The following is a 27,629-nucleotide window of genomic DNA, read 5'->3' as shown; positions in this document are numbered from 1 at the left end:
ATGTTAAGCTGTTTCCTGTTTGTTTCAACATTCTAAAAGGGCATTATTCCGAAATATTCAAGCTTTGATTTGCACTAGAATAAAGTATTTATTTCCTTAAAGATTTAACAGAGGCTTTGGACGAAGATGCAGACCCCACAAAATCTGCACTGTCTGCAGTTGCGTCTTTGGCAGCTGCATGGCCACAGTTACACCAGGGTATGTGTGGGTTTTATTTTTTTGTTTGGCTCTTTATTTTTAATTTTATAAAGGTACATTTTACATTGCTGAATATTTATTGTTTATATTCTAAATGACTGTTTCATTTTTAACAACTCTAGGCTGCAGTTTGAAAAGCTTGGATCTTGATAGCTGCACTCTTTCTGAAATCCTCAGACTGCACATCTTAGCTTCAGGCGCTGATGTCACATCAGCAAATGCCAAGTACAGGTACCAGAAGCGAGGAGGATTTGATGCTACGGATGATGCCTGCATGGAGCTCCGCCTGAGCAATCCCGGCCTCGTGAAGAAACTGTCGAGCACTGCAGTGTATGATCTGACACCAGGTACACTTCGCAAGTTGGAGTTTGTATTTCCTGCCCACTTCCTACCCTTTTATGCCTCTTATGCCTAGAAAACTAAGTAGCTGATGAGAAATTTTAGGTGATAAAGTAGTTTTAATAGAGAAAGAGAGAAAGCCGACTTTTATTTTATTTAATTTATTTATTTATTTTTTTCCTTTTTGTCTTTTTTCGTGACCGGTAATGGGATCACAACTCTCGGTGTCGCTCCCGTACCGCGACCGGCAACGGGATCGCAACCCTCGGTGTCGCACCCGTACCGTGCTCAACCAGTGAGCGGACCGGTCTCTATATGGGATCCCAACCCCGCACTCTACCTAGTGCGCCACCTGGCCGGCCCGAAAGCAGACTTTAGAAAAAAAAATGTTGGAATACAAATAGTGAGACCTAAACTACTGTTATTGTTCATATTAACTTTAGTTATGATTTTATCTTTTTATTCGGATTTTCTAATATTTTAAAAATTTGTGCCTAGTCTACTACATCTACTGAGTTTAAATGGATAAGTGAGAATTAGCTAGAAAATTAGTCCCTTCTTTTATTCATTAGTATATCTGAAGTTTAAACTATAGCTAGTAAATTCTGTCACTTGCTTAAGTAAGTGTTTGAGGTATGAGAAACAGTATATAGGGTTAAGATGAAGTTATTTTTTCACTTCATTTTTAAAATAAGAAATTTTAATGTATAAATATAGAGTTTAATATACTTTAGAGAATAGATAATAGAGGCAGAGTACCTTAATTCCTAACATTTGTTTAGTCTTTATAATTTATGATGGTATTTTTGTGCAGTCTTTTCAGACTAGCAAGTTGCTTGTTGCCATTTTTTTTTAATTCATGTGGTTATAATTTAGTTTTGATTTGAACTTCATTACCGAGCCTAAAAAGTAAAACTTTTAAAATAATTCTTTGTAATTAGAAAATTTTCCATGTCTTTTTGACTAGTATACAAGGCAGACATTAGTATTCGAAATGCCTTATAGATCACATAGCTGTTAAACTGGATTCAAAGTTGTTTTTTTTTTTCTGAAAATATGCAATTGACATGTTTGGCCATGAGAGATCACTCCCTATCCTTTATTAGGAATTTTCACATTGAGCCACAAATTAAAAATTTTCAAACAGTTTTTCTTTTTGTCATTGATAATACAGAAGTTATTTACCAATTTTTGACAGGTGAAAAAATGAAGATACTTCATGCTCTCTGTGGGAAACTACTAACCCTAGTTTCTACTAGAGATTTTATTGAAGATTATGTTGATATATTACGACAGGCAAGGCAGGAGTTTCGGGAGTTAAAAGCAGAACAACATCGAAAAGAGAGGGAAGAAGCAGCTGCTAGGTAAGAGAAAACTAGTCAGCGATGCTAATGAAAGCTGCTTATTTCTTTGCCTCTAAAACCATATTTCAAATTGTGCTTTAATGTGGCATTGGCTCACACTGATGTTTAATGGCTTTACTAAGAGATTATGAATGGATTGCTGCATTACAATTTTGTAATAGCATTTGAAGCACTTTCCATAATTTGATGATTAAAGACAAGAGGCTAAAAGTTAAAAGTGTCTTTGTATCAGATAGACTATAACATCTTATTTTAACTTCCAGAATTCGTAAAAGAAAGGAAGAAAAACTTAAGGAGCAAGAACAAAAAATGAAAGAGAAACAAGAAAAACTGAAGGAAGATGAACAAAGAAATTCAGTGGCAGATATAGCTATTGGGTATGGTTTGAGTTACACTGCTCACCTGGCTTTATTCATTTTAACATATATAGAGCATAAAAGGCAGACACCTAAACTCTAAAATACTTTCAGATTTTTAGAAAAGCAGTTTTCTATAGGTGCATAATAATTGTATTAGCAAGCCTATGAAATTTATATATAGACAGTCCTCAAATATGTATGTGTTATGTTTAAAAAAAAGAAGTTTTTGTTTTAGGCTGATTCTAGGGAATCTAGAACTCATTTTCTCAGAATTAATGTTACAAATGGTAATTTCCCAGTAAACTTTCAACAGGCTATATTTACCCAAATATGTAATATTTTCTGCATAAGTGGTAGTTTATCACCCTCCTCTACCACTACCACCATCACAGGCGTACACTGTGTTTCACAGTGTTCCTCTGAGCCTTCTAGAGGAACAGGGATAAAATTGGAGGTTTTAGTAGACGGTGTAGCAAGACGATGGTAACAACTTAAGTAATTTAGTGACTGTAAGTATTTTATTGCATTTCAAAATATGTGGGGTAAGGATTGGCTATGAAAACAGGCAGGAATTTTACCATATTGTAGATGGCAAACCAAATCCAAACAAATTCTAATTTAATAGCAATTTTCTTTTATTTATTTATTTATTTATTCATTCATTCATTCATTCATTCATTCATTCATTTATTTATTTTTACAAAATCTGAAGAGAAAGATTCTGAAAAATCTCAATATTTCAGAATTAATATACTGACTTTTGGTTATACTTGCATGTAAAAATATCTATTAAATCTTAAGATCATGGGTCACAAACTTGCAACAGCTATATTTTATATGGCCAGCAACAAATACTTTAAGAAACTGAATTTGGATACTTAAGAAAGTTAGTAGATATGATACCTAAAGCACTGGCAACCGAGAAAAAATGGATAATTGGACTTTATCAAAATTTAAAACTTTTGTGCTTCAAAGGACACTATCAATACAGTAAAAAGACTTCCTAGTGAATGGGAAAAAATATTTGCAAATCATATATCTGATAAGGGATTTATTTCCAAAATATATAAAGAATTCTTACAACTCAATAAGAAAAAGGCAACCCAATTAAAAAATGAGCAAAGGATTTGAACAGATATTTCTCCAAAGAAGATATACAATAAGTGCATGAAAAGATTCTCAACATCATTAGCCAACAGGGAGAGGCACATCAAAATCACAATAAGATACCACTTCACACCCATTAAGATGGCTATAATCAAATTGACGGACAGGTGTTTGTGAGGATGTGGAAAAACTGGAACTCTCATACATTGTTTGTGGGAATATCAAATAGTACAGCTGCTTTGGAAAAGAGTTTAGCAGTTCTTCTGACAGTTAAACAATATGTTACTATATGACCCAGAAATTCTCCTCCTACGTACATATTCAAGAGAATTAAGAGCATACGTTCACCCAAAAACGTATACACAAATGTTCATGGTAACATTATTCTTTTTTTTTTTTTTTTTTGTCTTTTTCTGTGTCCGGCAACGGATCGCAACCCTCAGTGTTGCCCCCATACCGGACCAGGACCGGCAACGGGATCGCAACCCTCGGTGTTGTCCCCGCGCCTCGCTCAGCCAGTGAGCGGGAACCGGTCTGTATGTGGGATCCGAACCCTCGGCAGGAGCGCCACCGCGCTTCCCAAGCGGCGCACTAGCGCAGTGCACCACCGGGCCGGCCCAACATTATTCTTAATAGCCAAAAAGTGACAACAACTCAAACATCGATCAGTTGATGAATGGATAAACAAAATAGTATATCCCTTCTATGATATGTCCATACAGCAGAGTATTATTCAGCAATAAAAAAGAATGGAGTTCTGATACATGCTGCAATGCGGATGAACACTGAAAACATTATGCTAAATTAAAGAAGCTAGCCACAAAAGGCCACATATTATATGATCCCATTTATATGAAATGTCCAGAATAGGCAAATCTACAGAGATAGAAAGTAGATGAGTATTTGCCAGGGACAGCAGAGAAGAGGAAATGGAGAGTAACTACTAATGGGTATGGGATTTTTCTTTTGGAATGATGAAAATGTTCTGAAATTAGATGGTGATATGATTAATGATTGCACAACCTTGTGAATATACTAAAAACCACTATTTTACACTTTAAAATGGTGATTTGGGGGGGGGACTGGCAGGTGCAGGGATCAAACCCTGGACCTCGATGTTATCAGCACCATGTTCTAACCAACTATGCAACCAGCCAGCCCTAAAATGGTGATTTTTATGGTATGTAAATTGTATCTCAATTTTTTAGAAAAGAAAATTAAACATTGTATAGATTCTATCTTCATATGCTTTATACCGATCCAGGCTTACTCATTTACTTTATCTCTGGTTCCTGAATACATTTGAGCTTTCAAAACCTCATTTTTGAGGTAGAACATAAAAGATGGAATTTATTTCCAGATTTGTATACTTTTAGTTTTGATTTGGATAACAGAATGGATTAAACATCCATATTGTGTTCATTCTTCCTACTTATTATACATGAAATTTGTCTACTTTTCTCCTCCAGTATTTGCCTACTTATCTCTTTCCTACTCTGAGCCATCATCACCTCCTAGCCAGCCATCTGCCCTATTGCAGTGGCTTCTTTATTGGTCTCCCCTCATCTATTCTCTCTTGCAGATAATTTTCAATATAGGAGCCAAAGCACTTTCTAATCATAGCATTTCCCTTTTCTAAACTCTTCAGGTTTTTTCTCATTGCTTTTTGGATAATACCCGATAAGGCCCAGCATGATTTAACACTGGCTTTTTTCTCATCCTTATCGCAGATTACTACTTTTTCACTTACACTTTTCTCAAAACTATGAGTTTCTCCCTTTTCCCTTCGCTCCATGCCTTTGCATATGTTATTTGTCTGCAGGACGTGCAGATTTCCTCTCTTCTGCTGCCCACTCCTTCCTCATCTCTCTTGTCTCACAGTTTAAATATCATTTCTTCAAGCCAGTCTTTCTTGATCCCTAAGACTAGATTTGGTCCTCCTTGAAATGTTTTCATAGCACCTCAAAGTTCTCTTGTTTTAGTACTTAATACATATTTTAATTTTGCAATGGTTTATGGTCCATAAACTCTGTATCATGTTGTTCACTATTTTCTAAGCATAGTGCCAGTACTTCATAAGCAAGCAATACATATTTTGTGAATGGAATTGTATATTTATAATAAATGTAATCTTTGTTTTTATCCTAAAGGGAGGAAGAAAGGGAAGATTTTGATACTAGCACTGAAAGCAAAGAAGTAGAGCAAAAGGAACTAGATCAAGATACAGTCACTGAAGATGAAGATGACCCAGGATCACATAAAAGAGGCAGAAGGGGTAATACTGAAATTTGTTAAGGACATGCTTGTTTGTTTGTTTTTAATTGATGAGGTACTTTATGAATTCAGCTATTCTGAAATATGTATTAGATTACTTCTATTTGTGATTCTACAGTATGTTTGTTTTTAAATGCCCACTTCATACCTGTGATGAGTTGTAAAAATGGTAACCATTTTGTTTATAAATTGGTGTTATGAAGTTATATTAGTATGTTTATGATTAGGTATTTATTCACATACCATTTATACTTTAAGAAAGAAAGACAATATTCCTATCTCTATGAGGTCAGTTTCTCATAACTTCAACTTTTGGTTAGTTAGCAAGTTTTCTTGAGTTTTCGAATTTACTATTTTATTATAAGGCCAAATAAAAATTTATTCTAGAAGGTACTCATTCTGCATGCATTGAATGCCTCCTATGTGCTAGAGATACAAAGATCGATAATACTCATAATTGATGTTATATTACTAAGAATGGAAATCTCTACTGCATTAAAATAATTTCACAAATTGCTGGATCAAAGGGAATACATTTTTTAAAAAGCCGTTGACACAAATTACTTCTGAGGATCCTCAACCATCCCTATTTAAGTACTATAAAAGGAGATTTTTAAGTCAATTTTGTGTCTGTAATTTGGATGGGATTTTTTTTTTTCCTTTTTGTCTTTTTTCGTGACCGGTAACGGGATCGCAACCCTCAGTGTCGCACCCGTACCACGACCGGCAACGGGATCGCAACCCTCAGTGTCGCGCCCGCACCGCGCTCAACCAGTGAGCAGACCGGTCTCTATATGGGATCCGAACCCTCAGCGGGAGCGCCACCGCACTCCCAAGCGCCGCACTCTGCCAAGTGCGCCACCGGGCCAGCCCCAAGGGATTTTTTTTTTCTATATTATTTTCCAAATGGTTACTATAAGTAGAGGGAAAATCTCCTGAATCATGTAGGTTATATTCTCTGATTACAATGCAATTGATTTCGAAATGCAAAACAAACCTCATATAATTAGAGAAATCATAATAGAAACTAGAAAATGTTTAAAACTAATTAATATTCTATGTTAACACTTATTGGATACAGTCCCTCTACTTAAAGGAAAATTTATAGCTTTAATACATATTAGGAAAGAAGAAACACAAAGTGAGCGAGGCATTTATTTAAGATGTTAGAGGGGAAAAAAATAGAATAATCCCCCTAAGTAGAAGGAAATAATAGATAATAGTAGAAATGAATAGAAAATAAAAATACAGTAGAGAACAACAAAGCCAAAAGTTTGTTCTTTTGAAAAAAGACACAAACTAGGCAAACCTGTATTGAAATAGATTTTTTAAAAGGGAGGAATCACAGAAAAATTAGGACTGAAAAAGAGGAGTGATATAACTACAGATAGAGTAGAAATTTAAAGATGAGATGTGCAATTTTATGGCAGTAAGTTTGAAAACTTAGGGAAAAATTAACAAAATACTAGAAAAATACAAATTATCAAAATGGCTTTGTAAAGAAATTTTAAAAATATGAATTGTCCTAAACTATTAAAGAACTCGAATCAGTAGTGAAATCTTTTTACAAAGAAAACAGCAGTCCTAGACAACTTTATAGGTGAATTCTGCCAAATTTTAAAGAAGCAGATAATTCCAGTCGTACACAGACTTTTTCAAATGAAAGAAATAGAAAGCAGAAACACTCCCCAACTATTAAAGCAACTTGACCATGACTGAAACAGCAGAAAAGTTTAATTCTTCAACATATTATAAAAAACCAGACAGATCACCAGGGTCCAGGCTCTCTCTGTCTTGTTGGGACTTCCATCCTTAGGGTTATGCTGCCATCCTCATGCTCCAGAATGATTTTTGCCATGTCCCCATTCCAGCTAGTTGGAAGGAGGAAAGAAGAAAGGAAAACACACCCAGGGGATGTATATAATGCTTCTGTTCCTATCTCTTTGACCAGAGGTTCCTCATGTAGCCCTGCCTACTATGGAAAATGTCCTTTTTTTGGATTGCTAAGTACCCAGCTAAAAATTAGGGATTCTTTTACTTTAAAGCCGTGGTTAGTAAGTGACAGCTTGTGGGCCAAATCTGGTCTGCCCACTGTTTTTTATATAACTCATAAGCTAAAAATGGTTTTTACATTTTTAAATGGTTGAAAAAAATCAAAAAATGATATTTAGTGATAAGTTAAAATTATATGAGATTCAGCTTTCACTATCTAAATAAAATTTTATTGAACACAGCCATACTCATTGATTTACATATTGTCTATGACTGCTTTTGTGCCACAACAGCAAAATTGAGTAGCTGCAACAAACCATATGACCCACAAAGCCTAAAATATTTACTAGCTAGCCCTCTACAGAAGTAGTTTGCTAATCCCTGCCTTAAAGGAAAGACTGGCTGGCTATTGGAGGATAACTAACATACTCTACTGTGCTCTTCACTGTAGAAATTACAGATTTTGTGTGTCCCTTTAGATTTAAGTGAGTGAATTTATCACTAACATAGTACATTAGTCTGCTTGGGCTGCCCTAAGAAAATATCCCAGTCTAGGTTGGCTTAAACAACAGAAATTTGTTTTCACGTAGTTCTGGAGGTTGGAAGTCCAAGATCAAGGTGCCCTACAGGGTTGGTGTCTGGTGAGGCCTCTCCTTGGCTTGCAGATATTGCCTTCTTGCTGTGTCCCACATGGCTTTTTCTCTGTGCATGCCAGAGAGCAAGAACTCTGGTGTTTCCTCCTGCTCTTATAAGGACATCAGTCCTGTCAGATTAGAGCCCCACCCTTATGATCTCATTTAACCTTAATTAACTCCTTAAAGGCTATATTTCCAAGTACAGTCACATTGTAAGTTAGGCCTTCAACATACGGATTTGGAGGAGGTAGGTGGAGAGGACACAATTCAGTCCGTAACATATAATACTTTGTGGTAGCTTTGTATCTCGTATTATTCTAATGAAAATTTAAAATATGATAATAAATGTGATTTCAACTATAGGGAAAAGGGGACAAAATGAATTTAAAGAATTTACGAGGCAAGAAGAGATCAACTGTGTAACGAGAGAGCCACTTACTGCTTATGAGGAAGAAGCATTAAAACAGGAACACCAACGAAAAGAGAAGGAGCTCTTAGAAAAAATCCAAAATGCCACAGCATGTACCAATATCTTTCCCTTGGGACGTGACCGTATGTATAGGCGATATTGGATTTTCCCTTCTATTCCTGGATTGTTTATTGAAGAGGATTATTCTGGTCTCACCGAAGACATGCTGTTGCCGAGACCTTCATCATTTCAGAATAATGTACAGTCTCAAGATCCTCAGGTATCCACTAAAACTGGAGAGTCTTTGATATCTGATTCTACCTCCAACATTGACCAAGGTCCGTGTAATGATTCTGTGCAGCTGCCAAGACCTGTGCATAAACCAAATCGGTGGTGCTTTTACAGTTCTTGTGAACAGCTAGACCAGCTTATTGAAGCTCTTAATTCTAGAGGACATAGAGAAAGTGCCTTAAAAGAAACTTTGTTGCAAGAGAAGAGCAGAATATGTGCACAGCTATCCCGTTTTTCTGAAGAGAAATTTCATTTTTCAGGTAAATTTTCAATGAAAACTATTTCCTTTATTTTGTTTCCCAATAATTGCTGGTCATTCAGGATTAAATTTTCGAACTATTAGAAATATATTTAAAACACCTTATCTTTATTTAGACCATGATCTCAGATTGTGAGTTTGAGTTTGGGAATGTATTTCTTCATAGAAACAGGGTTCTCTAAATTTCAGTGGGTTCTGTTTGGATTATGAGGAACACATCTACACTGTGAGAAGATAAGTATTCTTCCTCATCTCCTCAGTCATTGGTCAGTAGGTTCTGAATGTCCACGATTCTAAGGCTGCATCAGTTTTGGAGATATAGTGAGTGAGGTTATTCACTAAGGGTTTTGGCTTAGAGTCCAGAAACGGGTTCCATTAATGATCACTACTTTGGAAACTGGCTGCAAGGGGAGATCAGGTAGTAGCATTTCCTATTTGATGGCTGGTCCATTGATGACAGATAAGAGAAAGCAGTAAGTCTTTTTTTTTTGTTTCTGGTAGCTGTCCAGTTTGGGGATCCAAACCCTTAACCTTGGTATAACAAGATAAGTCATTTCTTGATGTGAATCTTTATGTTACTAAATGAGATTCTCTAAGTAAAGAACTGCTTAAATTTAGGGGCATGTTACCCTGACTACTTAAATTCTCAGGATTAAAATTTGTAGACCACGGGTTTTTTTTTTTTTTTTTTTTTTTAGAACAGCTTTAACATAGAGTACAGTTCCATTTAAAGTGTACAATTTGGGGCTGGCTCGTGGCTCACTCGGGAGAGTGCGGTGCTGATAACACCAAGGCCCCGGGTTCGGATCCCATATAGGGATGGCCGGTCAGCTCACTGGGTGAGCGTGGTGCTGACAACACCAAGTCAAGGGTAAAGATCCCCTTACCGGTCATCTTTAAAAACAACAACAACAAAAAAAAGTGTACAATTTGGGCTGGCTGTCTAGCTCAGTTGGTCAGAGTGTGGTGCTGATAACACCAAAGTCCATGGTTCAATCCCTGTATTGGCCAGCTGCCAAAAAAGTGAAATGTATAATCAGTGGTTTTTAGTATATTCATAGATATGTGCAACCATCACCACAGTCAATTTTACAACATTTACATTACCTCAAAAAGAAAATTTGTGGGCCGGCCCGGTGGCGCACTGGATAGTGCGCTGCTTGGGAAGCGCGGCGGCGCTCCCGCCCGAGGGTTCGGATCCCACATGCAGACCGGTTCCCGCTCACTGGCTGAGCGAGGCGCGGGAGCGACGCCGAGGGTTGCGATCCCGTTGCCGGTCCCCGGTCCAGTACGGGGGCAACACTGAGGGTTGCGATCCGTTGCCGGACACGGAAAAAGACAAAAAGACAAAAAAAAAAAAGAAAATTTGTACCCTTTAGATACCACTCCCCTGTACTCCTGTCCCCCACCAACCTTCTACCTCTCCAGCCTTAGGCAGCTGCAAATCTACCTTCTGTTTCTATAAATTTTCCTGTTCCGGACATTTCATATGAATGGAATCATATAATAAATGTTCTTTTGTGATTGATGTCTTTAACTTGGCATAATGTTTTCAGGGTTCATCCAGGGTGTACCATGTATCAGTTACTGCATTCCTTTTTGTGGCCAAATAATCCATTGTATGTATATACCACATTTTATTTATCCATTCATTAGTTGATGGACATGTGGTTTGTTTCCAACTTTTGGCTATTATGAATAATGCTGCAGTAAACATTCACATATAAGTTTTTGTATTGACATAGGTATCTCATTGTGGTTTTGACTTGCCTTTCCTTAATGACCAATAATGTTGAAAATCTTTTTGTGTACTCATTGGCTATTTATTTGTATATCTTCCTTAAAGAAATGTCTGTTCAGATTCTTTGCCCATTTTTAAATTGGATTATTTGTCTTTTCATTGAGTTATGAAAGTCCTTTATATATGCTGGATACAAGGCCTTTACCAGACATGATTTGCAAATATTTATTTGTTATTTTTGGCACTTGGGGATTTACAAAGTGCTTTTAAATCTGTTATCTCAAAGACATAACAATCACATGGGGATAAGTGTGTTTTTTAATAAGAAAATCATAATAAAGGTATTTGATTACTTTTCCAGATAAACCTCAAACTGACAGCAAACATACATATGGTCGGGGAAGATCTTCCAATTCATATGATTCGTATCAGATGTCTGCAGAAAGGCAACTTGAACTGAGGCTGAGAGATTTTCTTTTAGATATTGAAGACAGAATCTACCAAGGAACATTAGGAGCAATCAAGGTTTGTACCTATTTCCATTTTTAGTTTATCTAATTTGCTTGGTCCAGAATTTTGATTATATTTGTTAATTATTTGATATAGGCAAAGCATGTGTGTTTTGAATAAACACCAGGTAATGATATATTTTTTATGAAAACTAAGCTTATCCCCCTGCATCAAAATGTTAACATATGAATAAATCTTTATTAAATATTCTATATGACTATCTGCTTTCTTAAACAAAATTAAATTAATATAATTGACCTTTTTAATATTAATTTTTAGGGCTGGCCAGTTAGCTCAGTTGGTCAAAGCATGGGGTTATAAAACCAAGGTATCAAGGGTTCAGATCCCCATACCAGCTAGCTACCACCCCCTAAAAAAAATTAACATTAATTTTTAATATTTTAAAAGTATGTTTTATGGTATTTTCATCAAATGTTGAAATGTGTAAGGATATTTTCTTCTTCTTTGACTAGCTCCTGCCTTCTCTGCTGAGTCTGGTTTGTTTGTTGGTTTCTTTGTTACCTTTTTTAAATCTGTAAGTAAGTCATGCTTTATATATGTGTTCTGTTCATGCCTTTGCCATCATCTGTCACTCTTTTACTATCAAGTGACCAATCATAGAATTGTTTATAATTTCTTTATATAGAAAGTAAAGTATTAAAGCTTTCATCTATGAATGATATGAATTCCATTTTGGCCACTTAGCAGCATTATTTTTATATCCCATTTTGCTTTATAATCTGTTCTAGAATATCCATGAATTAATTTTATATGTACATTGAACTTCATACTTCTTAGGAGCAACATATTTCAGTTTTTGGGATTAGTAAATTTGGATTTTGTTACAGGTTACGGATCGACACATCTGGAGATCAGCCTTAGAAAGTGGACGGTATGAGCTGTTAAGTGAGGAAAACAAGGAAAACGGGATAATTAAAACTTTGAATGAAGATGTAGAAGAGATGGAAATTGATGAACAAGCAAAGGTTATAGTAAAGGACAGGTACAAAAAGGATTTTTCTACAGTAACCATCACTTTTCTTTGCCATTTTAATTATAAGGTTTTTAAGTAAATGTTTATATTCTTTTAAAAACTTATCATGAGGACCTTAATATTTGTAACCACTGAAATGATCATTCCTAAACTGCAGGCTGGCTGGTTGGCTCAGCTGATTAGAGCACAGTGTTTTAACATCAAGGTCAAAGGGTTCAGATCCCTATATCAGCCAGCCACCAAAAAAAAAAAAAAAAAAGAACCTCAGGATTTCTGTTTTCCACTTTATACTAATGCAGCCAAAAGACAACTCATTAGAGCAATGATAATTTCTCAAGCATTTTTTTAAAAAGTCTTTGAACTTAAAGTTTTATTAATTTCAAAAGGTAACTTTGTACTGTCCATTCTTCTTTTCTGTAGGAAAACATAGTAAATTTTGGTAGACTTAAGTGCAGTTATTTTATTAATCAAAATCTATATCTATATATCTATAAATAGATACTTTTACTTTTTCAAGGTTATTTTGGATAATATATGCCCTTAAGCATTTTCTCATCTAGAGGAGAATGGTGGAGAGACATGAAGCTAGCAATTATAGAACATTATGGAACAGGATAAAGTCTCTGAAAGAAAGTAAATACCCATTGCAAATGTAGTCCATAGGAAGGCTACTTGTCCTGGTGGAACATAGAAGACAGTGGAAAAAGTGCTAGAGGAAGTGACTGTGAGGCTAAGCTCTAAAGGTGGGGAAGATGTGATGCTGGGAGGAAAGACCACGTGCAAAGGCTTTTAGTGAATGGGTTTGCACATTTAAGTGATCGTTTTAGCTGCAGTATGGAGATTTATTGCAGAGGGAGCAAGACTGGAGGCTAATGAACTAATTAGGAGACAGCTACATGTCCTTCTAGTAGTGGAAGCAGGAGAAATAGAGATAAGCTGCCTGAGATATTTAATATTTAGGCTTTAAGGCCCATCACAATGTCACCTCTCTAAAACCTTTTCCATAAGCCTCTCCCACATACTCTCCTTCAGATATTTGCCCTTCTGTCCTCCTAAATGAATCTCCCTTCCCTACTAGCTGACACAGCTCTTTGAGACTGAGAAAACTATTTCTTATGCAGGTGTGAATGAGTATGTGAATGAATGAGTGGGCTCAAGTTTCACTAATAGTGTTTTTAAGTACCATAAACTTTACTGTTTTAATTGTAGGCTTTTGGGGATAAAAACAGAAACTCCAAGTACTGTCTCGACTAATGCAAGTACACCACAATCAGTGAGCAACGTGGTTCATTATCTGGCAATGGCACTGTTTCAAATAGAGCAGGGCATTGAGCGGCGTTTTCTCAAAGCTCCACTTGGTAGGTATCTGTTTTTATTTCAAAGTATTAATTATGTTTTAAATTTTGAAATTGTCATTTAACTAATAGAACTATTGGCTGATATAATGAAATTGATAGACTAATTTGAAAAACTTGAGATTGTGTTTTAAAATGAGTTATTTAGAGTGAGATTTATTTTTAAAATACTTAAATACTATTTTTCTAATTTGCTCTAAATATTTATTCATTTTAATGAATATTTTTAAACTATTTCTTCAGTCTCTTCTTTCGTGAAGAGTTTCATCCAAAGATGACCAAAACCTGTGACTAGCCAGACCTTGAGTAATCAAAGAATGTACATAAATTTTTTTGTTATTTAAAAGAACCCCAGATAAGCAACTTAAAAGTCCACCACTTGGGGTGTGGTTTAATAGTAAGTATGGGTCACTAACCCAATTAAGTAGGTGCTAAATCAGAAATACCAAGTGTTAAAGGCAACACAGATAAGGAAATGCTCTGTTATTTATGGTTAGAATAATAGAAATAAATACTACCTGTATCTTTTTTTTGGCAATTTATGAAATTAATAGGCTTTTAGGGACTAGTCTATGAACCTAATCACTGTTTTGAGGAAAATATGTGGTGTTTCAAAGTTTCAAATCAATTTTAATATCATAACTGCTTCTACTTCCCTGTTGTCTTTTTGAGATATTGAGTTTATTTGTAATTTATCATGTTGAGATAATTTATGTCTTAATATGGGATCCTGGAAGAAATAATATTTTAAAACCATATCTTTTTGGTCTCACTGAAAGAGCAACTTGAATAGACTAAAATGCATTAAATAATTATTTGATATTACCTTATTGAGTAGTAAGAATGACGTTTTCATAAATAGTGCTATCAGAGCAATTTTTTTTTTTCCCTAAAAGATGACTGGTAAGAGGATCTTAACCCTTGACTTGGTGTTGTCAGCACCACACTCACCCAATGAGCTAACTGGCCATCCCTATATAGGATCCGAACCTGTGGCCTTGGTGTTATTAGCACCACACTCTCCCGAGTGAGCCCCGGGCCAGCCCTATCAGAGCAATTTTGGAATGTGAATATATTTGTCAAATGTCTATTTTTAAATTGAAGAATTCATGGCCAGGATCTCATTATCTAATTCTATTTATATTTTTTGTAAACTGATAATTCTACTGTGAGCTTACTAACTCACTTATCACATTGAAAGTAGTAGTTGTAAGAAATAAATTATGTATAATCACAGCTCACAAAGATATTAGAGTTCATAGCTGCTATATCATGAATTTACCAGTCTTCAATATTTCTTAGTATTTTCTTTGTCTAAATTCAGTTATGTGTACAGGTGGTCTCTCTGTATTATTTCTTACAACCACATTTGAATATACAATTCTCTCAATTAAAATTTCAATTATAAGTTATTTATAAATCATGCAACTCTTATAAATATGAGATATTGCTGCTACGGGATCCGAACCCTCGGCGGGAGCGCTACCGCGCTCCCAAGCAGCGCACTGTAGCAGTGCGCCACCGGGCCGGCCCATGTGTTATGTCTTTTTAAAGAATTATGATTTTTACTTTCTATACTGCTGAATACTGATGCGCATATGTAGCTTTCAAGGAAAACTTTGGATTGGATTTTTGGAAGGGAATGGGCTTGGGGACAAGCTTACAAGATAATACCACCTTCCTAACATTTTCGTTTCTATATTTCATACCTCAGCTAATCATACTCTTTTAAATTGGCGTATACAAAGTTGATATTAGTCAATCTAAGTATACTTAGCTATTAACGAAAAGAATGAACAGGTATGGAACTGATGTTTACTTATTTTGCATAAAGTATTTATTCATAGCATTTTTTTTTCTTTTGGTAGCACAGAGAGACCTATAGGGCAAGAATTTTTATATTTTGTCTCCTAGAGAAGCCTATATGGCATGGTCACATGGATTACTGTATGGTGGCCATTGAATAGTACAAAATCTCCCGATGTAATATTTGATGCTGTGTATTGAAATTTCTAGCTAACACTTGAATTTTCTATTCCTCCTTTCAATTTTGGAAGCTTTTGGTTTATGTATTTTAGGACTCTGTTGTTAGGTATATAAACATTTATAATTTTAATATCTTTCTGAGGTAATAACTCTTTATTGCTCTTTTTCTCTGGTTATATTTCTTGTCTTAGAGTATGTTTTTTATGACATTATAGCCACTTCCACTCCTTTATGGTTACTGTTTTCATGGTATAACTTTTTTTTTTTTTTAAAGATGACCGGTAAGGGGATCTTAACCCTTGACTTGGTGTTGTCAGCACCACGCTCAGCCAGTGAGCGAACCGGCCATCCCTATATGGGATCCGAACCCGGGGCCTTGGTGTTATCAGCACCGCACTCTACCGAGTGAGCCACGGGCCGGCCCACTAAAATCCTTTTAATTAGTAACTTCTTGAGGAATTTATCTGTAGTAGCATAATAGAAGATAAAAGAAACAAGACATTTTCTGCCTTGCCAGTCATATAATCTGGAGAAAAAGCGAGGTTTAAGATAAGGGAAAAAATTAACAGAAAAATGGAATCAATTATATATGTTGTTTTTTTCTTTAAGTACTATATGAAAATAGAAAAATGTGTGCATCCATTATAGGCTAGAACATATACAAGTGAGTAGGAGTGAATAAGATAAGAATTGAGCCTTCTTCAATTTTTTAGAATGCCTCTTTGATTAAAAACCCACAGTGTTTCACCAATCTTTGAGTTAAGAACTGTTCAAACTGACTACCAAGCTTCCAAAAGATTTTCATAAATTTGTCCTTTCTTCCACTTTTCCATATTGACCTCTGCAACCTTATTTCTTGTCATTACTAATAAGAATGCTCTCTGATTTATCCAGAAATATTTCTTCATTATCTTTGAACTAGCAATTCTTATAGCCTACCCATCTCCCTTCGAGGTCCTACTCAGGCCAGAACTTTTCATGAAGCTTATATCAAAAAATGAAGATAGGGCTGGCCCGGTGGCGCACTGGAGAGTGCACCGCTTGGGAGTGCGGCGGCGCTCCCGCTGAGGGTTCGGATCCCATGTGGAGACCGGTTCCCGCTCACTGGCTGAGTGCGGTGCGGGCGCAACACCGAGGGTTGCGATCCCGTTACCGGTCAGTAAAAAAGACAAAAAGGAAAAAAAAAATGAAGATAAGTAGAAAGCACAAAATGAGAAGGTAGAAATGAATCAAATGCATTTTAACAGATTGTATTCTCCAATAAAAGTTACAGACAGACTGGATAAAATATATAAAATTCAGCTAGTTTTTATAATGTCTACAAGAAACACACCTAAAATAAAAGGACATAGAAAGATAAAAGATGGAAAAATACTATCTGGGCTGCATTCAAATAATATCTTTGCATTTATTTCCCACTTTGCTAATATTTCTCTTCAGCTTTGAAGAGCTATTTGACCCATCCATTGAGTTTTTTCTTCTTCCATTGAGTTATTAATCTCAATTATTTGTAGAAATTCTATCCGATTCTTTTTCAAACTGCCTGGTTATTTATTCATATTTTTAAAAATATACATAGATATTTTATGTTCTGTGTCTAATTCTAGTGTTTGTTTCCACATGTACCTTGTGGGTTTAGACTGTTAATTCATTCCTCAGAACTTGATCTGTGGAAATGTCTTCAGAAAGAATTTACAAACATTTGTACTTGTTTCTGCCATTCACCTGAAGGCACTACCAACCCTGGACCACTTTAAAATGTTAGCCTGTGTTTTTTCAGGTTTTAAACCTGTTTGAAACTTTATTTATAGTTACAGATTCTCAGGGTAGATTTATTTCCCCTTTCTACCCAATACCAAGGTCCAGGTGAGTAGATTTCCTTGCTACCCCTTTCTTTCTGTGTGGCACCCTTTCCACCCTGACCCTTAAGGGGTAGCGGTTTGGAGTCCCAGCTTTTTAGAGAGGGACTCGTCGTTTGGATGGGCCCTACATTTCAAGTCATCTCTCTGTCACCCTGCCCAACAGACAGTTCACTAGTGTTTGGCAGGCCTGTTGCTTTATGATTTTAACTCAATGTATATATCTTCACTTTCCCAGCTGTACTAAAAATTCCTTAAAGATAGGGACCATAGGGGGCCGGCCCGGTGGCGCACTGGATAAGTGCGCCGCTTGGGAAGCGCGGCGGCGCTCCCACCCGAGGGTTCGGATCCCACATACAGACCGGTTCCCGCTCACTGGCTGAGCGAGGTGCGGGGGCAACGCCGAGGGTTGCGATCCCGTTGCCGGTCCCCGGTCCGGTACGGGGGCAACACTGAGGGTTGCGATCCGTTGCTGGACACGGAAAAAAGACCAAAAATAAATAAATAAATAAAAGATAGGGACCATAGAATAGACTTGTTTCAAATCTTCTAAAGTGCTGCACATAGGGGGAACAACATAATGCAGGAGTATTGATGGTAATAATAGCGTTTCCTCTGTGACAGGCATTTTACATGCCTTTGTGTATTATCTCATTTAATGGTCCTAACAACCTTCAGAGGTAGATACTATCCACAGTTATTATTGAGGAATCTGAGACACAGAAGGGTTGAGTAACTTGACCAAGCTCATACTCACTCAGAGCCTGCATTCTCTTAACCATTATGCTGATGCCCAAGAAATTTTACTTGAGAATAGTAGAAGGAAATAAGGCATTATGGGACCAGACTATGTATCGAGTCTTAAATACCTTGCAGAATTTTGACATGAGGTCGTGGGCCCTTCATAATTAAGTATGATGTTTTATGCAAATTAATGTAGTAGCGGTATTAAAAATTGATATGGAAATCATATGCCAGTGGAAAATGATGGACTGATGGTAGATTGATAGCATGTAGTCAAATGGCTTTTAATTTTTTTAGCCCAGAAGGCAAAGGAATGGTGATAAATATGGCTAAAGTACCTTTGTATTGGGCTGAGCCCGTGGCACACTCGGGAGAGTGTGGCGCTGGGAGCACAGCAGTGCTCCCGCTGCGGGTTCGGATCCTATATAGGGATGGCCGGTGCGCTCACTGGCTGAGCACGGTGCGGCCGGTCACAAAAAAAAATAAAATAAATAAAGTACCTTTGTATTGGTGCTCAAAATTCTTTTTTGAGAGTATTAACATTGTTTTTATTTCTCTGTTTTAAAATAATGTTTTCTTAAAGATAGAAGACAATATAATTGGTCTTTCTACACAATTGATAAATTTAATAACAGCATTGTTGAGATAAAATTCACCCTTTTAAGAGTGTGCAATATAGTGGTTTTCAATATATTCACAATTGTGCGGCCATCTCCATTATCTAATTTCAGAACATTATTATCAATCCCCAAAGAAACTTCCTATATGTTCAATATTTAGGTTAGAGAAGAGTCCACCTTTTATCTGAAAAGGAGGAAGTAATATACTTGATTCAATGAATAGTAACTTGCATTTAGCCAGTTTTCTAAATTAGATCAAGATTTGATGCAAAGACTGGATTGACAACACATTGCTTGTTTTTCTCTTTTAACGTGAAATCCCCAGGCATTTGATATATATGGGTTTAAGTAATTCCTTTATCATAAATAAGATGTGGCTCCACAAATACTTTCCTTAACATGAGATTTTTGTTTTTAAAATCAGCATGGTCTTTTTTGTTAAGTATTAGAAGAGAAAAAATTTAAAATATAACCTAAACTGCCAAGAGAGCTGGCTGGTTAAAGTCAGTTGGTTAGACCTCAGTGTTGGTAACACCAAGGTCAAGTGTTTGGATCCCTGTACTGGCCAGTCACCAAAAAAAAAATAAATAAATAAACTGCCAGGAAAATAGTTCTAGGAGATATCTAGGTTTGCCTAGAAACTTTAATCACTTTCCCCTTTCATTTAAGATGCCAGTGACAGTGGGCGTTCTTATAAAACAGTCCTGGACCGTTGGAGAGAATCTCTCCTTTCTTCTGCTAGTCTATCCCAAGTCTTTCTTCACCTATCCACCTTGGATCGTAGTGTGATATGGTCTAAGTCTATACTGAATGCTCGTTGCAAGATATGCCGAAAGAAGGGTGATGCAGAAAACATGGTACTTTGTGATGGCTGTGATCGGGGTCATCATACCTACTGTGTTCGACCAAAGCTCAAGGTATTTTTTTATTTCCTACTTCTCTGATTAAAATTGAAACATTGGCTGGCTAGTTGGCTCAGTTAGTTACAGTGGTATTATAATGCCAAGGTCAAGGGTTCAGATCCCTGTACCGGCCAGTCCCCCAAAAAAAGAAAGAAAAAAAAAATTTAGAATTGAGACATTGAGATTTTGAACAATAAATGATTAATGATCATTTACATGATTTGTTCAGACTGTGCCTGAAGGAGATTGGTTTTGTCCAGAATGTCGACCAAAGCAACGTTCTAGAAGACTCTCCTCTAGACAGAGGCCATCCTTGGAAAGTGATGAAGAAATGGAAGACGGTATGGAAGGTGAGGATGATGAAGTTGATGATGATGATGAAGAGGGTCAAAGTGAGGAGGAAGAGTATGAGGTAGAACAAGATGAAGACGACTCTCAAGAAGAAGAACTTGGGTAAGTCCTACCAGGCAATGAGAGTTAGTAAGTCTTAATTAGATAATTTCCTGGGCCGGCCCGTGGCTCACTCGGGAGAGTGCGGTGCTGATAACACCAAGGCCACAGGTTCGGATCCTATATAGGGATGGCTGGTTGGCTCACTTGGGAGAGCGTGGTGCTGACAACACCAAGCCAAGGGTTAAGATTCCCTTACTGGTCATCTTTTAAAAAAAAAAAAAGACAATTTCTTAACTGTTCAAATACAAATGGAATAGTTGAGGTCCATAACTATCTTTTAAAGTAATATGTAATATAATGACCTGAAGCTATACTTGCTTTTTATATATTATAAACATTTGAAAATATTCCCAAGGGAGTATTGGTGGTCTCGGCAGCCTACAGAGAGAAAGTGTTAATATGCCAGGAAAGTACACTCTATTTTTATTCTCCTGCCACATCAGCACCCAGAAACAATTTTTATACTACCATATAAAAATGGTAGTATAGCAGCTTAGCAAACTGCATCATCCAGGCCTGATGAATTGTTTTGAGCTTAGATATTCCTGCTGTGGCAGCACTGGGGCAATCTCCCTTATTTAACCCCTTCTTTCAGGACTGAAATGGAGGAATATTTATATCTACTAGGTGCTTTCCATCAGCAGGCCTGGCCACAGCCAGCCACACCAGAGAAGTCATACTGTGCTCCTTGTTCCCAGCATTCCACCCCCTTTTTAACATCTGAACCCCATTCTTGTGGAGTCAGGAAAATGAATGCAATGGGAACCCAGAAATGTCAAAGTACAAAAGGATTATACAGTCAGAGGAGGAGAAGTAAAGATAGAGCCACCCCATCTGTTTTAAACAAGGTGTTTTCTAAGAGTACTGGTTAGGAGGAGCCATCTTCCCTGTAACTTGTGAGGGCAGTGTTGTGTTAAGCATAAAGATGATAAAGAATTCAGAAAATTCTTGCAAATATACTCAGTAAACTGCAAGTCCAGGTGTGTGGGTACATGGATAAAAAGATGCTTAATGGGGTTGTTTTATCCTTTTTATTAAAGGCAATTGAAAGATTAAATCTAGTTCGGTAATTTACAGTCACAGAAGATGGCAAAGAGGTTCTTGGGTTGGTATTCAGGAACCACGGGTTCAAGGACCACTCCAGTGACAGCCATTGGCCGAAATTGTAGTTTACCTCAGTATCAATGGTAATGAAAAGTGGTAGTCTCCTGTAGCAAAAAGAGACAAAAGAATTGCATTTTAAGATTAGTTCATCATTCTTTTAAGTTTTCAACATGATTGACTAAGTCTATTTATTAGTTCTCCTGAAGCTTTTATTACAGTTTATCATAATTTAGGAGTTGACTTTCATGATGATGTCCTGGAGTTACCAAGAAAATATTAAAAATTTTTTGGTATTTCAAGGAAATACATGAAAGCATATTTTAGATTTCCATGAAAACTTATTGGCTCTAAGTTTAAAGGATTGAGTATAGGATAAGTGTCAGTTATACAGAAAAGTAATTTATGTGGAACTCATTGGCTGAATAAAACAAGGGGGATAGAAATAATCATATGTTCATCATTGCTCTGTACAATAATTGTCTTTTCTACCAATATTTATAGCCCACCGAAACGAGGACGACCACAAGTTAGATTGCCAATTAAAACAAGAGGGAGACTTAGTTCTTTCTCAAGTCGTGCCCAACGACAAGATCCTGGAAGATACCCTTCAAGGAGTCAGCAGAGTACACCCAAAACAACTGCTTCTTCTAAAACTACTGGTAGAAGCTTAAGAAAGATAAAATCTGCTCCTCCTTCAGAAACTAAATCCTTAAGAATTGCCGGTCGTTCTACTCGCCACAGGCATAGCCCACTGCAAGCAGATGTATTTGTGGAACTACTTAGTCCTCGTAGAAAATGCAAAGGCAGGAAAAGTGTTAATAATACACCAGAAAATAGTCCCACCTTCCCTAACTTCAGAGTCATTACCACAAAGTCAAGTGAACAATCAAGATCTATAAATGTTGCTTCAAAACCTTCTCTCCAAGATAGTGAATCCAAGAGAAAAGGCAGGAAAAGACAATCTACAGGTATGAAGTCTAATTTAAACCTAAGAAAATTGAATGATTTGGAAATATTGAATGTTGTGATACTTTGGATCATTTTTATTTTTATTTTTTATTTTTTATTATTTATTTATTTATTTATTTTGTCTTTTGTCTTTTTCCGTGTCCGGCAACGGATCGCAACCCTCAGTGTTGCCCCCGTACCAGACCGGGGACCAGCAACGGGATCGCAACCCTCGGTGTTGCTCCCGCGCCTCGCACAGCCAGTGAGTGGGAACCGGTCTGCATGTGGGGCTCCGAACCCTCGGGCGGGAGCGCCGCTGTGCTTCCCAAGTGGCGCACTATCCAGTGCGCCACCGGGCCGGCCCTTTGGATCATTTTTAAAAGGCTGTCACTGATATATACAAAGTTATTAGAGAACAGTCTGACCTAAATAAAGCATAATATTCATTGAAGGGACAGCTATTTGATGAATAAAGATAAACTATATTATTAGTCTTTCTACTAGTGTAGCAGGATAATGTAATAAATTTGTAGGCAGTGTTCTGTTTTTATGGAGATACTGGGCCAATATTTGAACAGTCTCAGAATAACACATTATAATACATTTCATTCTCACCCACTTTTTCCTCCCTCAAAACTCACATACTTATTTTCACCTAGACAAGCTACATTAGGTTAATTGATCAGGTTCCCACCTGAAATACTGAATTGCGGGGGGAGAGGCAGAGTTGGGGGCAGTAATGTTTTAGGGATCACCAGCTATCTTTTTAATTCTGATTTTTGTTTATATTAATTTTTATCCATATAAAAATCTCTTTATTCATTTATTTCTTCAATCCTGTCTTTTTAAATGTCAGTAGTAATAAAACTTTGATATTAAAAAAAAAAAGAAATTAAACCAAAAATGCTACTCTTCTTTGAAGAACCGTAGATAGGTTGTATTGCATTATTCAGACATACAACAGGATTAAGGAATTCATTGGTAAAAAAAAAAGGGCACATAGTCTATTTATGCAGTCACCAGATTGTCAGGTTTCTTGGGGGAAGTATCACGTAATTTTATACCAATTAAGATCTAATTTAGCTTTTCCTATCCCCTTATCTGTTTTGCTCTTCCCCAATTCTGAACTCCAAGTTATTTGGAGAAATAATACACCTGTAATATTTTTATTCAGAAAACCCTATGGAAATTTTTTTTTACTGATTTGTGAAGTTACTAAACTTAGTTCTAAGGACAAATAAAGGGAGAAATGTATAGACTTACACTGCAAGGAGAGAATTTAAACACCTGAATTCATATATGGACTTTTCTACCAGTGCATACACCTTAGATTTCATTATACTATACTTTTCTTACATCTGTGAGAAAGAATTTTGCTTTAAGAATATTTTCCATATAATAAAACTAAGATTTTTTAGAATAATCTTTTACTTTATTATTGAGAATTGTATTTCCATTACGCAAGGTAATTTATATGGAGGCTTAATTTCTAGATCTGAAGAAGTTACTTTCTTAAGGACATCTTTAGGAGAATTTACTAAGCTTCATTTTACTGTACTTGAAAAAGTATTTTTAATGAGATAGAGTAAAAATAATCCACAAACTTTGTGGTCTAGATTTTTCTTTTGCATTATGCTCTTTTTATGATGTGTTCCCAGTGAATGTTTAATTCAATTGGGAATTTTTTAGATTAGAAAGGAAATAATAAATTTTTGGTCCAGATTTTTGTGTCTCTCAGTAAATTAATTAACACATCAGTATATGGTGTGTTTATTTTCTGCTTGAATTTGGTTTGTATTTATATGTCTAGTTCAGCTTGTGGTGATTTTACTTTGTTATCACCTGAAATGTTTTACTTACTTACCAGAGTCATCTCCTATGACACTGAATCGAAGGAGTTCTGGCCGACAGGGAGGAGTTCATGAATTGTCTGCTTTTGAACAACTTGTTGTGGAATTGGTACGGCATGATGACAGCTGGCCTTTTTTGAAACTTGTTTCTAAAATCCAGGTAATAATATTACTAAACTTTATAAAACATGTTAATGTATATTATCTGATTTAGTCCATGAGGCAATTTTGAAGTAGTCAAAACACCTGTTATTCACTGTCTACTACTTTAAAAAAAAAAAAAAAAAAACCACTTGGAAGGTTGGTTCCTATATTGAAGAAAATGGAGTTAGACAGCATTGTCTCAGTCCCTTCTTATCTTGTGATTGATTCTTTATAAATGATGACAGTGTATTGAAATAACCTCAATGTTTTTGTTCTGTGTAATGAATATAAATAGTGTTAATTCAACTGAGTATCATTAATGGTATTTCTCATGTAAAACGGTGGTTCTCAAACTTCAGCATGGATCAGAATCATTTGGAGGGTTTCTTAAAACATAGATTCCTGAACCACACCCCAGAGTTTTCGATTCACCAGATCTGAGGTGATGCCCAACCACTGTATTTGTGACAAGTCCCTAGCTGATGCTTATGGTCCTGGTCCAGGGCTCACACTTTAAGAAACATTGATGTAAAAGATAGGTACTCTTAGATAACAGTGATGGCCTAACATATAAGCGACATGAGATGGTGCTGTAGTTACTTATATAGGTATGACAGAATGTGATGTGCTATATAGCAGACAGAACAGTGTTATAGTACTATAAGAGAAGTTATAATGGTATTACAGAAGTAAAGAAGAAAAGGAGATTGATTTGAGCATTTTTGAGGGAGGAATAGCAGGAATTAAAAAGTTTTTTTATGGAAGAACTATTTGGACTGGTCATTAAGGAAAGATAGAATTTCAGCAGTGAGAAATGGAATAAGGACACTTTAGAAAAGGGGACTACAAGGGATCTTCAAAACGTTCGCAGAAAGTTTCGTATTATCTTTTAATTCTGTTTTTCCACAAATTTTTAAAATTACCCTTGTATAAGTTAAACACCCAAAAATGAGAATGTGAGGAGTGCTGGATAGTATGAATGGAGCAGAGGGTGTGATAGGGAGGCTCAGACACAATTCTATCATAAAAGGTCTCACTTGTCAGTGTGTAGGTGAAAGTTTCTGAATGAAAAAGTGACATCGTCAATATTCTACTTGATGAGATTCCACAGGAAGAATGTGAAAGATTACTTAATATGGAATAGCATGTAATAAAAATTAAATTTTAGTTTTACTTGTTTGATTCATTTTTCCTGAGTAGTTTTTATCTTGGATTAAGCTTTGTTACATACATTTTATTCCTTATCACAAATGTAGTAATGCTCATTAAAGAAATTTTTATAGATAGATAATGTATCTGTCTATAATGTATCTATCTATACATTATCTATAATATAATGTATCTATCTATTAGATATATTATCTATCTAATAGAGAGGGAGAACACCATGAACAAAAGCATATTTTTTCTTTTCACAATAAATGGTTAACATTTTTAATGGTATCAAATAGGCTTCTGTAACATAATAACTGAAAATATATTACATGATATTCATGGAAAAGTAATATTCAGAGGTTAATACTGAGTTGCTTTTTTAAGTGCAAAACCTTTAGGTCTTTGACGAGTTACTTCCAATAAATTTTCTGTATGGAGAGATATCTTTGAATTATTTTACAGGTCCCAGATTACTATGACATCATTAAAAAGCCCATTGCCTTAAATATAATTCGTGAAAAAGTGAATAAATGTGAATATAAATTAGCATGTAAGTAATTTATGTTTTTCTTTGATAATTATTTTTGCTTAAAGAGGTAGAGACTGTTTTTCTTTTGTTTTAAAGGATGCATGTTAATGTAGTTGTGTATATGGCATCCCAAGAGGTCCCTAAAGTGTTTAGCAGTGTGTATGAAGTCGAAAGACAGATTAGGTGGGACTGAATGAGTGAAAGATATTTTATTTACAATCTGATCTTATTTAAAGAGGTTCTTTATAATTACATAATTGCATAGTTTCAATCAAACAGTTTTAAAGTATTTAAACAATTTTAAACCTCAGTTCTACCTTGTTTTAATCTTCTCTAAAGGAAAAAGTAGACTTCCATTTTTTTGTTTTTCTCTCACACTTTATTTTAAAAAGTTCATTTATTTTCTCCATTTACTTAATGAAGTTTCTAGATATAATACAAACCAAAATTTATAGTTTATATACTTTCATTCTAATCTTGCTTGCTTTTTTCTCTCTAGCTGAGTTTATTGATGATATCGAGTTAATGTTTTCGAACTGCTTTGAGTACAACCCTCGAAACACAAGTGAAGCAAAAGCTGGAACTAGGCTTCAAGCATTTTTTCATATTCAGGCTCAAAAGCTTGGGCTCCACGTAACACCCAGTAATATGGACCAAGTTGGCACACCACCGGCTGCAAAAAAATCACGCATCTAATTTTGTCCTTCTGCAGGATATATTCGAGGAAAAACAAATTTTTCATGGAAGTGGAATATTAAATCATGCTCTAAAGCAGACATATGTATAAAGCAATAACAACTGATCGACCACATTGAAGTGTGGCCTGCACTATATTCTCAATTTTAATATTAAGCACTCAGGAGAATGTGGGAAAGATTTCCTTTGCTACACAGTTCTGTTTAATATCTAATAAGTTTGATAGAGGTATTGGATACAGTACTGGTTTACAGAGGTTTTTGTACATTGAGATCATTCATGTGTCCAGATATCTTAGAAAATATTTTTTCAGCTATGATTTATTTTGTCATTGATGATTTCTTAGAAGTTGTGGTATGAGGCCGGCCCGTGGCTCACTCGGTAGAGTGTGGTGCTGATAACACCAAGGCCACGGGTTCGGATCCTATATAGGGATGGCCGGTTTGCTCACTGGCTGAGCGTGGTGCTGACAACACCAAGCCAAGGCTTGAGATCCCCTTACCGGTCATCTTTAAAAAAAAAAAAAAAAAAGAAGTTGTGGTATGAAGAGAGATTTATCTACACAGATAAGTCTTCTTCTCTAGCACAGTTTAGAAAAATGTGTATATGTCTTAAGAACTGTTTAATGAGCATATTCTTTCAACACTATACATGAATGAATCCAATTTTATATCCTTGAAGTGCTGTACAAGTGCTGGCTGGAGATATTAAGTCTGAGTTTATTAACTAGATATTTATTTAGCATTCAAAGTAATTTGTGAATTTGTTTTGTATTTATAAAATTTATACCTGGAAAATGTTCTTTAATTTTT

At 35.9% G+C, this 27,629-nt stretch overlaps 1 protein-coding gene across 1 annotated transcript in view; it reads left to right on the top strand.

Moving 5' to 3' along the window:
- Positions 1-27,249, top strand: part of BAZ1A (bromodomain adjacent to zinc finger domain, 1A) — a 104,451-nt gene extending 77,202 nt beyond the window's left edge. The window contains 15 exon segments of the mRNA XM_008574020.1: positions 103-198; positions 321-545; positions 1,736-1,901; positions 2,165-2,278; positions 5,518-5,642; positions 8,632-9,228; positions 11,330-11,493; positions 12,327-12,481; positions 13,682-13,830; positions 19,706-19,953; positions 20,168-20,391; positions 21,997-22,463; positions 24,311-24,453; positions 26,055-26,142; positions 26,621-27,249. Coding sequence (XP_008572242.1) covers positions 103-198; positions 321-545; positions 1,736-1,901; positions 2,165-2,278; positions 5,518-5,642; positions 8,632-9,228; positions 11,330-11,493; positions 12,327-12,481; positions 13,682-13,830; positions 19,706-19,953; positions 20,168-20,391; positions 21,997-22,463; positions 24,311-24,453; positions 26,055-26,142; positions 26,621-26,817 — 3,158 coding nt within the window. The 3' untranslated portion in view covers positions 26,818-27,249.
- Positions 27,250-27,629: the final 380 nt, after the last annotated feature.

This window comes from Galeopterus variegatus, unplaced genomic scaffold (assembly GCF_000696425.1).
Source record: "Galeopterus variegatus unplaced genomic scaffold, G_variegatus-3.0.2 Scaffold54, whole genome shotgun sequence".
In the NCBI taxonomy this organism is placed as follows: Eukaryota; Metazoa; Chordata; class Mammalia; order Dermoptera; family Cynocephalidae; genus Galeopterus; species Galeopterus variegatus.
The sequence above is the reverse complement of the archived record's forward strand: the minus strand, read 5'-3'. Positions and strand labels throughout refer to the sequence as shown.